We start from the raw sequence: 13,375 nt of genomic DNA on the forward strand, positions 1-13,375 counted from the left end.
CAACTGATTTTTGTTTTGAGAATCACACACTGCAATTTTGATTGGTTTAATTGTCAAGTCAAACTGATAAATTTGTTCTGATGATCACGATATGCGAGGGTGTTTTTGATTGATAAAAAATGATTTGTTTCATAATAGTGATGTAAATATGTGTTGGCTTGACCGACCTGCAACTAAAAATGCTGTCTAATAATCAAGTTTAATCAAGCATTTCCAAATGTCATGGTTATGTAGAATGAATATTGGACTTTTAATCTGGATTCTAACGCTTGCAATGTCCAAAAGCATGGTTTAAACTCATTAACATGATGAATCGCTGCAGAAAAACAAACTAAGCCGTGTGTGAAATCATGACAGGAACTGAGACTTGAAACATTTAAGAGGGAAAATGATCATTCTTGTATTGATCTTTGTTGTAGGCACATACTATATACTACATACATCCATGTCAGGGAGAATAAACAAACTAATTAATTAAAAAAGATTAAAATAAATATATAAAAACAGATTAAAATAAATTGATAACTAAAAATGAGAATTTAAAAAATATAAAATTGGATTAAAATGAATGAACGAAAAAAAAAATCTGATTAAAATAATTTAAAAAATGTCTTGAAACTAGACAAACAAATACAAATAATACATCTAACAGTACAGAACGAAACAAAAAATAATAATATGTAACGCAATATTTTCCAAATAATCATTGAAATGGTCTAGACCTTTATTTTGAAGAATTGCCTAGCTTTGGCTGTGACTAAACAAAGCCTTGTCCTAAGATTTTCTAAAACTCAAATATTTATTCATATTGATTTTTTTTTAAAAGTAATATTGTTGTTTTTTACTTGACGACAACAGCCATTAGAACCAGAACATATCAAAACAAGAAAGCATAATGTCACCGGAAATATTCAACAGACCCAACAGAAATAGTTTTTAAAAAAAATTATCGCGTTATTATTAATATTATTATTATCGTTATTAGTATTATTATTATCATTATAAGTATTATTGTGTGTGTGTTTTCTAACCGCACCGCAGGAACTCCTCATCTGTCGTCACATCCGGTGTGTCGGAAATTCTCTAGAATATTACAGGAGCTTCGCGTTCATTCCTGTGTGTGTGTATTTTAAGCGCGTGTCCGGCTGTCATGACATTACAGAATATATCCGCATTATCGCTCACATAAACATAAGCCCTGAACCTGTGCTGGAGACGTCAGGAGGAGCATTATATTACATATCAACAGGTAAGGGGAGGATTCAACACCGACTAACACACACATGCTGTCAAAACGCTGTATGGGAGTGTGTGCAGACATATATCCTTCTTATGTAGCGGTGTTCATACCTGGGATTGATGCGGTATGTGTTTATGGTCTTATTAAAGTGAGGTATATTTTATATTATTTTATTTTGAAAGCCTGTCATTAAAACGCGCACACACTTTGTTTGCTGTATGAATTAACTGACATTCTCTCAAAACTGCGTTTAATCACCAACCGTTTTAACGGTAATTCATAGTGTATGTTCAGTGGTCAGGGCATTTAAATTGCACGTGAATCACGTGGTCTGCAGTTTAAAATTCGATACAGTGTTACATTTGTTGTCATTTAGTCTAGACAAGTTACAATGTGTCTTTACGTTCTTAAAGTGCTAGTGTCCATTTTAATGCATCCAATTATAGACTTCAACCGTAAGCTGTGTTATGCAAGAATTGTTTATATACACACACCTCCTCCTAAGTGAACTTTCTAGAGAGATTTCTGTCGAATATTCTCTGCAGGGCGGGTCTAATCTGCATGCTTTCATTTCCATCTAACAAACTGCGACAGATATACTAGTAGGCTACTAGTTATTTGTAAATCAAACAGATAATTATAGATACTATACGTATAGTCAGTTACTTATAGAAAATGTGGTTTAGAGTATATGGTTATAGTATTTGTTAAAGTAAAAATATAAGTTTAGATATTTTAGTATATTGCTTTCATGTAACTGATTATTTGTATTATAGATACTATAAGTATAGCAAGTTACTTGTATAAAAAGTGTTTTTAGTACATTGCTTTCATGTAACTGATTATTTATATTTTTATTTTCATCATTACCTCCCGTTTGTCCATTATTATTTGTATTTTATTTTCTGCCACCCTGTATATGTATCATTAAAAAATAACTTTGTTTAATGAAGTGGCTCTAGTTACAGATGCTTTCTTTTCCATCTATTTAAACTGCGACAGATATACTAGTAGGCTACTAGTTAGTTTTTTAACCTAATGATTGCAAATCAAACAGGTAATTATAGATACTATAACTACGATATGATATGAAAATCTTTATTTCGAACTATTAAAAGAAGAAGGAAACGCATAAATAAAATATTCAAACAAGTAAAAAAAGAAAATGTATAACAAAATAAAATTTAAACGTAATACTTAACCTGTTGGAAGAGGGATAGGTAGAAGCCCTGGGCTTATTAGGTCCTACCTCCAGTACTAACCAAAACAAAATCACAATCAAACAAGAAAAATCAGGTATACCACTTTAAATGATACAAAAATACACCAATTTACACCCTATACTTACATTTACTAACCAAAGTATAGTGAGTTGCTTACAGAAAATGTGGTTTAGAGTATATGCTTATAGTATTTGTTAAAGTAAAAATATATGCATGCTTTCATTTAAACTGCAATAGCTAGTTAGTTTTAATCAAACATGTAATTATAGATACTATAAGTATAGTAAGTTACTTATATAAAAAGTGTTTTAGAGTATTTGTTAAAGTAGAAATATAATGTAATTTTGTACATTTTAGTACATTGCTTTCATGTAACTGATTATTTCTATTTTTATTTTCATCATTACCTCCCTTTTGTCCATTATTATATTTATTTTATTTATGTATCATTAAAAAACATCTTTGTTTAATGCTTTTTAGAGTTTAGTTTTGCTTTCACCTGACGTGTGTGTGTGTGTGTGTGTGTGTGTGTGTGTGTGGCCTTGTAAACCCTACATTATGGGGACAAAATGTCCCCACAAGGATGGCAATATCCGAAATCCTTGTTCGTGTGGGGACATTATTTGGTCCCCATGAGGAATACGGCTTATAAATCAAAAAAGTGATGTTTTTTTGAAAATGTGAAATTGCAGAAAGTTTTCTGTGATGGGTAGGTTTAGGGATAGGTTTAGTGTAAGGGAATAGAATATACAGTTTGTACAGTATAAAAATCATTATGTCTATGGAAAGTCCCCATAAAACATGAAAACACTACGTGTGTGTGTGTGTGTGTGTGTGTGTGTGTGTGTGTGTGTGTGTGTGTGTGAACTTATCAAACCTACAGGTCTCCGCCTGCGGAAGAGAGCGGGCACACGGGCCCGTCGTCATGCTATGCTGGGGAAATGCCTCGTACGGGCAGCTCGGTTTAGGTGGGATTGATGAGGAGATCGTGCTGGAGCCGAGGAAGTGCGAGTTCTTCGAGGGCAAGCGTGTGAGAGATGTGGGATGTGGCAGACGCCACAGTGTCTTTCTGCTGGAGGACGGGACGGTTTACACATGCGGGTGTAATGACCTGGGTCAGCTGGGACACGACAAAGGACGCAAGAAACCAGGTTGGGCCACAAAGACAGTCTGCTAGCATTATAATGTTATGCCTTTTAATTGGACTTCTTGATCTTTAATCTAAATGATTCACTGTGAATCACTGTCCCTATTATTTTCCAAAAAGAAAAATAATGTAATAATTAGGTGGTTCCTTCATTCTAGCATGAAACACCCACTTTTCTTGATCCAAACATTTCTTGCTGGATCAAGCCTCACCCTTTATTTTTTTGTAAGTTTCAAGTAAAGTAGGTTTTGACTATATTAGATCAGTGTTTCATTGTTTTAATTTGTCCCATTTTATTTAACGACCATTCAAAAGTTTCAATGATCAAGAAACATTTCTGATTATTATCATCATTATAAATATTTTTACTGGCACTTTTCATCCATTTAATGAATCCTTCCAGAATAAAATGATTTATTTCTTTAAAAAAAAAAAAAAAAAAAAAAAATCTTACTGAACCCAAACGTTTTGAATCATAGTACATCACATTCTCACAAACTCTGCGTTCCTGTTCGGGAACCCTGGGTTATATTAGGTTATATCAATGAAACAGCCTGTACTTTCATAACATCTGCTGAAATCAATCTGATGGATTTGGTAACATAATACCATTCCACAGAAATGCATATTAGTCGGTCAGTGTGACATCGGCAACTGTTATTTCCTTAGAAGTCACATGACCTCTAACTCAGTGACCTCTAACATCAAGAAATATGTTGCACTGAAACTGATGGTCCCTTTATTATCATCACTGTTTCATATCCTCAAAATAGCCTTAAAATATCTTGAATGTAACTCGACACCCTTGCCTCATTTAGTATACGCGATTCTATGAATATGCAAATGAGCCTCGGCCGGCTCGAGGGGCGGCACCAAGCATGCATTTGAAAATCTCACTGCACGCAATTGGATAACACTACAACCAATCACAGCAAGCCCCATACGCTTAGCTACCAGCAGAGCTAACTGGTAGATTAGACTCTTGCCGTATCCGGTCGGCAAAACAGCAAAAACGCCCTTCTTGCAAAGGAACGATTCGAGCGCCGTCTTCTGTTCCTCTTTTAGATAAAAAGCCAAGTCTAACTCGTTCATTGTTGCGGCCAAAGCCGTTTCAAACAACTGGTGTTCATCCATAGCCATCTTGCAATGTTTACTAATGACTTCCACATCACAGCGCTGTCGTCTTCTGTTTAGCTCCGCCTATATCAGATAACCCGATGTGATTGGTGCAGCTCGGATACAAGGGCATATTTAATGAGCATCATTACTCGACGCCAGAGTAACTCGCTGAGCAAATTCACCTTGTGCTCTCACGAGAACTCTGGATTTCCAGGGTACTTTATATACACAATATATTGGCCAGTTTTCCATGTAGTGCATCTGTATAATTCACTCAGACCTTCTGATGTTTGCACCCTCTCTCTAGAACAGGTAGTGTCTCTGGATGCTCAGAACATTGTGGCCGTGTCTTGCGGTGAATCTCATACTCTGGCTCTGAATGATAAAGGACAAGTGTTTGCGTGGGGTTTGGGTTCAGATGGACAGCTCGGCCTTTCAAATATTGAAGATTGTCTCCGTGTACCCAGGTAAAACATCTTCACCTCTCACAGTATAAAATGAAAAACTTCTATAGACAAATGTGACGATTATAGTCCATGACCTACATGCCATAACACTGTGTTTCCGTTCTCTCTCCTCAGAACTGTCAAGAGTTTGTCAGAGGTTCACATTACCCAGGTGGCCTGTGGATTTTGGCATTCCCTTGCTTTAGCCAGAGGTATGATTCTTACTACAGTTATAAACCTGGGCCCGTATTTATCAAGCTTCTCAAAGTGCCATTTTAGCCTTAAGTGCTGCGAATTCAGGAAATTGACTAATACTTTTCAAACTTAAGTATAAAAGCAAGTTATCAAATTTCTTAAAGCTAAGAATACCTCTTACCAGTCCTTCCAGAAAAATGCTGAGTTTTTTTGTGATTGTTGCGGGCAAAAATCCTTGATTATGCGGCACGTTTTCTTAAAAAATGCGATGGAATATGCGGGATATTTATGAAATTGTGGGAACTTGCGGGAAAAACTGCGGTTTGATGAAAAAGAGAAAAAAAAGTGATTCCCCCAACACCCTGTTCTCACTAATCTACTACCGTAATGTAAAGAGTCATTTCTTATTACTTCCTATGATAAGCAAGCATACTACATCACAGAAAGTGCTGGGAATATTTAAGTTCTCATCTTGTTTTATTTCAGACCTTAATAAACACATGGCTCAAACTTACAAAACATTGATGAGTCAAACAAGTTCTGTAGCTTTACAAAAGGAATATGCTACAACTTCTGTAAAAATGAATAAATAAAATATAAAAAAATAAAATGTGTGCTTCCTGTTTTACAGAGGTAGCTATACAAAAATCTTCTGTTAAAATAAGTGCTTCCAATGCAATCTCTTACTTTAACGTAAATTTACATACTACTAATATACTTACAACTGTAATAACATCACTTCATAACGTTCCCATGGCAACAGGGGGAAATGGCTGCTCTTGTGTGAAGTAGACGCAACATTTTTCAACTTTCTGCTAAGATATATGTGACTTTTTTGCAACGAAAATGCGGGGAATATGAAATCATGCAAGCCCCGCATATTTTGCGCGTGGAAATCGGCAATTTATGATGCGAAAGTGCGGGGTTTTTGAAAAAATTCGGCCCCCCGCATAAATATGCAGACTTTGGCTGATTATGCATTGAATTATGCGATCGCATAATCGCGTTTTTCTGGAGGGACTGTCTTACTCTCCCAGTTTTTTAAGACAGTTCCAGAAGTACGCCATTCAATGTGAATTTATCTGAGAACATTCTTAAATAAGGAAATCTATTCAGTGATTGGTCCATGCCAATGTCGTCAACCAAAATCCCGTTTGTGGCACAGCAAAGTGTTGTGAATCATCTATAAGACTGACACTTAAGATTTAGTCCTACGCTTCTCTTAAATTACGACTGAGATGCTTGATAAATATTTTTTAAGCACAGCTTTGTGCCAGGAATATTTTTACTCTTAAGTCCATTCTTAGCAGTGTTCTTGTGAGGCTTGATAAATATTGCCCCTGATTCTCACGCCTGAAAACTACCCTAATTATTCGTCATTATTCCCAAATTCTCGCTCAAGGAGGTCAGATGTTCTCCTGGGGCCAAAATAAATATGGACAGCTGGGTCTCGGGATGCAGGGAGCGGGTGTTTCCACCCCACAAGTCATCCAGTCTTTGCAGGGCGTCCCGTTTGCCCAGATATCTGCGGGAGGCGCTCACAGCTTCGGGCTCACGCTCTCCGGGGCCGTTTTTGGCTGGGGGCGAAACAAGTTCGGCCAGCTGGGCCTCAGCGATAATGATGGTAAAACAAACACCTCAGACATTCAGTTGAGCTTTCTCTGGTTTAATGATTTTATAGTGGAGTACGTGGTGTTCCTCAGATCGCAATTTCCCTGCCTTGCTGAAGACTCTCAGGTCCCAACGGGTGGTTTACATATGCTGTGGAGAGGACCACACGGCAGCACTTACAAAGGTGTGGATTGATTTTACAGGATTTGTTGCTTATTTTAAGGGCTTAATAAGCAACATTATAATTTATTATGACATGTTAAATGTAGGGATGCACTGAAATGAAAATTCTGGGCCGAAACCGAGACTGAAAATGCTTCTTTTTTAAATTTTATTATGGTAACACTTTTATTTTACAGTGTCGTTGTTACACGTTACATGCAGTTACTATAGTAATAACTATAAATTATGCATAATTACATGCAACTAACCCTAAACCAAACCAAACCTAGTCCTAACCATCTAGTGTACATGTAGTTAATTAATATTACTCTGTACTTAAATGTATAATAACAGTGTAACAAAGACACCTTAAAATAAAGTGTAACCAAAATTATTTATTTCTTATTTTAAGTTAGCTTATTTAGGTATAATTGTATTAATATTCGACTTTTTTAATGAAATTTAACCATTTTAATCATGCTGAATTTAAAAATGGGGGGGTTAAGATCAAATACACTAATTACAAGCATAGATTAACACAGTATAACAAAGTTACAAATAAAGTAAGGTCTAATTGTAGTGTATTCAGGTACAGATATGTAATAATTAGGGTTAATGTAAATAACACTATAGTTCACTGTATAAATTAAATATAGATTAATCTTTGTTAAAGCTGAGTTTTTGTTGTATAATGACTTAGCAGCAGGGATTTATAGGCTTCTGTCACTTTAAGGCCGAATGCACTGATCCAATATAATGATGCACATCAGATTTCTTTCTCAACTTTATGTTCACTTAAGACATAACCGACTGTGTTTACGAGAATACTTGCAGAGATGGGTGTTTTGACATAATTTTGTGTTGTGTCCGTTCAAGTGCACATGGAGATTCAAAAGAGGAATCAATTCGCGAGATTATTACCTCTCTGTGTATGTGCGCGCCCTTCGGGAACCAAAAACGCCATTTTCGTCTGCCGAAATTTCGGTGCATCCCTAATTAAATGCAGTACATTCAGAAGAAGGAATTGCCATGGTTTAGATTAAATCAAGTTAAATTTATTTGTATTGCACTTTTCATACCACACATTGGGCCCTATTTTAACGATCTGAAACGCAAGTATCAAACACGAAACGCAAGTAACTATTGTAAGTGGGCGGATTTTGGGCGCTGTTGCTATTATACCGGCGGGATAAATGACTCTTGCGCCCGACGCAAATCTAAAATGTGTTGGTCTGAAGTCGCTTCATTACTCATAGGTGTGGTTTGGGCGTAACGTGAAATAAACCAATCAGAGCGACATCTCACATTCCCTTTAAGAGCAGGCGCGCTTGTTCCATGGCGGATTGCTATTATAACGGCGGATTTGCCAGACGCACGCCAGGAGCGGTTCACAGCCGAGGAGACCGACGTTCTCGCCAGGGCCGTAAAACACAGAGAAGTGACATTGGGGATGGAGAAACACACCCAGATTAGCTTCGGTTAAACAGGCGTATGATAATTTGGGTAAATGTGTAAGCTAGATTTATGCTTTTTTAATAATCTTATCTATCTATCTATCTATCTATCTATCTATCTATCTATCGTAATAATGTATGATTTGCAAAAATGAAAACTGCTGCTTCTGTGTAGATGAGAGAATCAAAGTGTATGCGCGTTGTGCACACGCTACATTGATTATGGCCAAGCATGCGCCCTTAAAATAGCATCTAAATAACATGCGCAACGCGCCACTGACTTTAAACTAGTTTTTTTCGGTCAGTGGCAGAATTGTTTTCTAAACCTGTAAATTAGCATGCGGGAACGTTTGCGCCAGAACACGCCTCCTCTTTGCGCTGAACCGCCCCCGGGAGCGCAAGTGTATTTCTTAGTTTACCGACGTACGTCTGTGGAGGGAAAAGTCCGCTTTGCGCGGTTGCAAAATAGGAATGATACATGCGTCGGTGTACAAAGTCAATTGCGCTGGGTGCAAGATAGGGCCCATTGTTTCAATACAGATTTACAGAAAATTATGATGTTAATGTTTATAATATATTCACACTAGCACTTTTGGTGTGCTTCTGTTTGTGTGTGTGTGTCACTCACTTTCAAGTGTTAAAGCACCCTTAATATCTTAATGCCTTATAGTTGCATTTAGCAGATTAGAACTGGGCGATAATATTTTACATTTTGCAACGATACAAGCAATAACAACAAAAAAAGTTGATATTTTTGCTATATAGCATATACCGCTTTACATGAGTATGTTTGCAGATAAAGTTAGACATGCTTATCCAACTTTATGTAAAAATCTGGATGATAAGAGTCACATTACGTGGCAATATTTGCTATATCACTGTATATATAGGTTTAGGCTATATGATGAGTAATTATTGATTTTTATTTTGTAGGAGGGAGGTGTGTTTACATTTGGAGCTGGTGGGTATGGTCAGCTGGGACACAACACCACAAACCATGAGGTGAACCCCAGGAAGGTGTTTGAACTGATGGGGAATGTGGTCGCACAGATCGCTTGTGGTAGGTAAGTATCAAACAATCCATAAACAATCATTGTTTCATTTTAGCTCAATGTCTCTCTACGTTTTCTATATGAAAGCTTGAGACCGTCTACCAATAAGCTTCTTTAAAAGGATGTATGGTAATACTTTACAATAAGGTTCATTAATTAACATTAGTTAACATGAACTAATAATGAACAATACTTCTCCAGCATTTATTAATCTTAGTTCATTTTAATTACAATATTTACTAACACATTTATTAAAATCAAATGTTGTATTCGTTAACATTAGTGAATGCACCGTGAACTAACATGAATAATCAATGAACAGCTGTATTTTTATTAACTAACATTAACAAAGATTAATAAATACTGTAACAAATGTATTGCTCATTGTTAGTTCATGTTAGTTAATACATTAACTAATGAACCTTATTGTAAAGTGTTACGGGATGTATTTTTAATCATGAAGAACATGAATTGCTTTTGTCTTCGCCTGCATGTAAGGCAGCACACTTTGGCGTTCGTCCCTTCATCAGGAAAGATTGAGTCGTTTGGTCTCGGGGGAAACGGACAGCTCGGGACGCGCTCGACCTACAACCGGATCAGTCCCGCTCCTGTGAAAGGCTGCTGGCGAGCCCATACTGATCCCGTGCCTATGGATATCGGTGGGTTGACTTTGTTAACATGAAGTCTTTCAACAGAATTCCTTTCTCAGACAGCTGTCCTTCTCAGGATTTCTCAAATGCATTCAGTGGTACTGACTTCGGTCACTATGCCACCATGCATAACACAATGCATCTCATGCAGTTTATTTATGTTAAAGGGGTCCTATAATGCCCTTTTCAGATATTTTTTTTTAAAACGGTCACTTTTTGAGGGTGAGCAAAAACGCACCGTTTTTGTGTGTGTCCCTTTAAATGCAAATGAGCTGCTGCTCCCGGCACAGGGGGCGGAGCTTCAAGAGCTCGTGTTTTAGTAGCTCCGATTACCTCACACAGACACGCACTGAAAATTTCAAAAACTTTTAGCCTTTTATATTCAAACCGGAGTCGGACTAAAATGGAGAGACTCAAGACAACATGTAGAGCAACGGGACATTTCTGAATGGTTAGTTGATGTATTTATGTAGCTTATGTGGAGTTAACTATCTTCTAGTCATTGATTAGCATATTCTGTCTTGATGATCAAAAAAAGTTATTCCTGGGGGCGGGGTTTATGTAAATTTTCGGGTTGGTGATGTCACTAACCCAGGAGGAATGTGGTGTAGTCTCTACCAGCCGTTTGTTGTAATCCTTAAAAAACAATTTCTTTAAAAGCAAATATCTCCCTTTGCTTTGAACTTTGAGTGTTGTAACTTTGCAGATGTTGTTTATGCTCAAACAGCAACATTACACACTAACTAAAGTTAGAAAAGTGAAATCATAATCAACCACCCTTAATTCTTCAAAGCTTAATGCAAAAAAGAAGTGCTGCATGGGGTGTATAAAACCTCGGTGCTCTTTGGTTGTGGGATAGTATATCTCTGAAGACAAGAATTCCAAGGCACTCGAATGTTAGTGAAAAAAGTTAAAAAGCCTTTATTTCATTCCTGGCTTACTTAAAGGCACAGTATGTAACTTTTTTGCTTTAAAAATAGCAAAAATCACTATATCTATGTTATATATTTTTTTTAGTTGTGTACTTACATTATCCCGACTGTTTCCAACAACTTTCAAACCAGGAGAAATTTTAATTTAATTCGAAGACACGGCACGTTTCTTTATTTCCGTTTTGTCGCAGTCAATGGCATCATATCCGCGTTGTCCCTGGTTTCCGCTCGTGCTGCCATGGTAACCAGAGCTATGAACCAGAGCCCTCTGATAGTAACCAAGACGACAGACGTGGACCACTGTAGTTCGCAATGTCTATTTGCACGCTGTTGTTGTTTCGTTCAAACATTATGGCCCATGGCAAGCAGACTTTGGATAAAAAAAGGAGAACTAAAACGAGAATCAATATCAGCGCGGTGTTTTCGAGATGCCGAGAGCTCCCATAGACAGTATATAAACGAGAGCTCCACGTCCGAGACTTCGACCGCTCCTACATGTACTTTATTAAACAGGTGAGCACATTTACATAAAACTAATCAATGTTATATAGTTCAACAATGATAAAATGTCAGAATATGATCTGTATGTTATTCTAATGTTGATCTAGCTTAACGTTACTGCTAACGTTAGACTCATACAGACAAACTAACACATAAGTTACATTTCAACACATTCAAATGCAGTTTAGTGTGATAGTGTAATGTTAGACCAAGTGAAACAGCGCTGCGTTACCTCACAAGTTTAATTTGTCTAATAAACTGACCTGTGAGTAACTTAGTGATTCTGCGTGTAGTTCGGTAGAATGAAATGTCCATATTCCTTTTATATCCGCGGGACTCGCGTCGCGTGTGGAGCTGATAGCTGTCTCTTAGCAATCCCGAACTGCTTCATATCATAGTCATGACAAAAACATTGATGTATTCAGTCATCCATAAACATTATTAGATCGGTCGGCTTGACGTTGACGACAAGATCCATAATTCTTAGCAAATGTTGCGTCATCAAACTACGCCTTTGTTATTGTAAATAGGTTAGCGACCCCTAGTGGAGAAAAAATCCCATACTGTACGTTTAAAAAATTGGTGAGAAGTACACCTACGCGTTGGTGTACTTCTCACCAATTTTTTAAGTAAGCCAGGAATGAAATAAAGGCTTTTAAACTTTTTTCACTAACATTCGAGTGCCTTGGAATTCTTGTCTTCATAATCAACCACCCCTTTAAAGTCAATAAACCAAATAACTCTGTTTAACAGATAAAATACCTAGTCTAAATGGCTTATTTAGGAAAATGTATAGATTTAGATTTAGTAAAAATATGGTGCATATTGAACATGCATGTTTTTGTGCCGGCTTCAAGTAATTCCTAAACCTCCCAAGATTATGGGTTGTGTAAGCAGATTTAAAAAAATATGTATCCCATGAATGCAATGTAAGTTGTAACGCATATGTCAAATACATAAATGTAAATTTACTCTAAACGCAAGTTAATATCTCCCCTTTTCCACCGACACAGTTCGGGTTCCCAGCCTCTGCACATTTCTACTGCAGAAACGGGATACCAGGTTGGACAGATCAGTTCAACTCAAGTTGCTGGTCTCGAATGGAGCCCGGGGTAGAGAAATGCTGTCGCTGTCTATGGCAGTCTCGTTTAGCAATGTAATAACTTTGCTCTTTATATCTAAATATATAAAACTGAGAGCGCGAGAGAGACCCAGTGCGAGAGTGCGACTGAATCAATGGTTTCCTTTTCAATATATCTCCAGATTGGATAGATATTATGATTTATGATTTATGCAAGCTGAATGATTTATGAACAGCAAAACACAACGGGACTCTCACTATTTTATTTTAGATGAGTTATAGTCAGGAAAGCAACACGTAGCTGCATTAAGGCACCGTTTGTTCTCCTGGCTGCGAACCGGCTCTGTCTCCAGGATACGAACCATCCTGGTGGAAAAGGGGAAACACAGTTAAATTGCATTTTAGTATAGAGAGTATGCATTGACGTCACTTTCCCGCGGGAACACACTCCCTCAGCCGGACTGAGTGGCAGAAGAGCTGTTGAGTGACTGGATTTAATAGAGGAAACTGCGAAACCACAAGTAAAATGAACGATTATTATTAAGGTTGGACTCGATATAGT

The 13,375-nt window shown here is 37.1% G+C and overlaps 1 protein-coding gene across 2 annotated transcripts in view; it reads left to right on the forward strand.

Annotated features, from left to right (window-relative positions):
- Positions 1–1,072: 1,072 nt before the first annotated feature.
- herc4 (HECT and RLD domain containing E3 ubiquitin protein ligase 4) overlaps positions 1,073–13,375 on the forward strand; it is a 30,820-nt gene continuing 18,517 nt past the window's right edge. For both annotated transcript variants that reach the window (XM_084093970.1, XM_084093971.1), the window contains exons 1-8: positions 1,073–1,249; positions 3,347–3,614; positions 5,037–5,196; positions 5,311–5,387; positions 6,773–6,994; positions 7,074–7,165; positions 9,531–9,661; positions 10,148–10,308. In XM_084093970.1, the coding sequence (XP_083950096.1) occupies positions 3,389–3,614; positions 5,037–5,196; positions 5,311–5,387; positions 6,773–6,994; positions 7,074–7,165; positions 9,531–9,661; positions 10,148–10,308 (1,069 nt within the window). In that variant the 5' untranslated portion in view covers positions 1,073–1,249; positions 3,347–3,388. The remainder of the gene's footprint in view (positions 1,250–3,346; positions 3,615–5,036; positions 5,197–5,310; positions 5,388–6,772; positions 6,995–7,073; positions 7,166–9,530; positions 9,662–10,147; positions 10,309–13,375) is intronic.

This window comes from Abramis brama, assembly GCF_963993115.1.
Source record: "Abramis brama genome assembly, chromosome: 19".
Classification (NCBI taxonomy): domain Eukaryota; kingdom Metazoa; phylum Chordata; class Actinopteri; order Cypriniformes; family Leuciscidae; genus Abramis; species Abramis brama.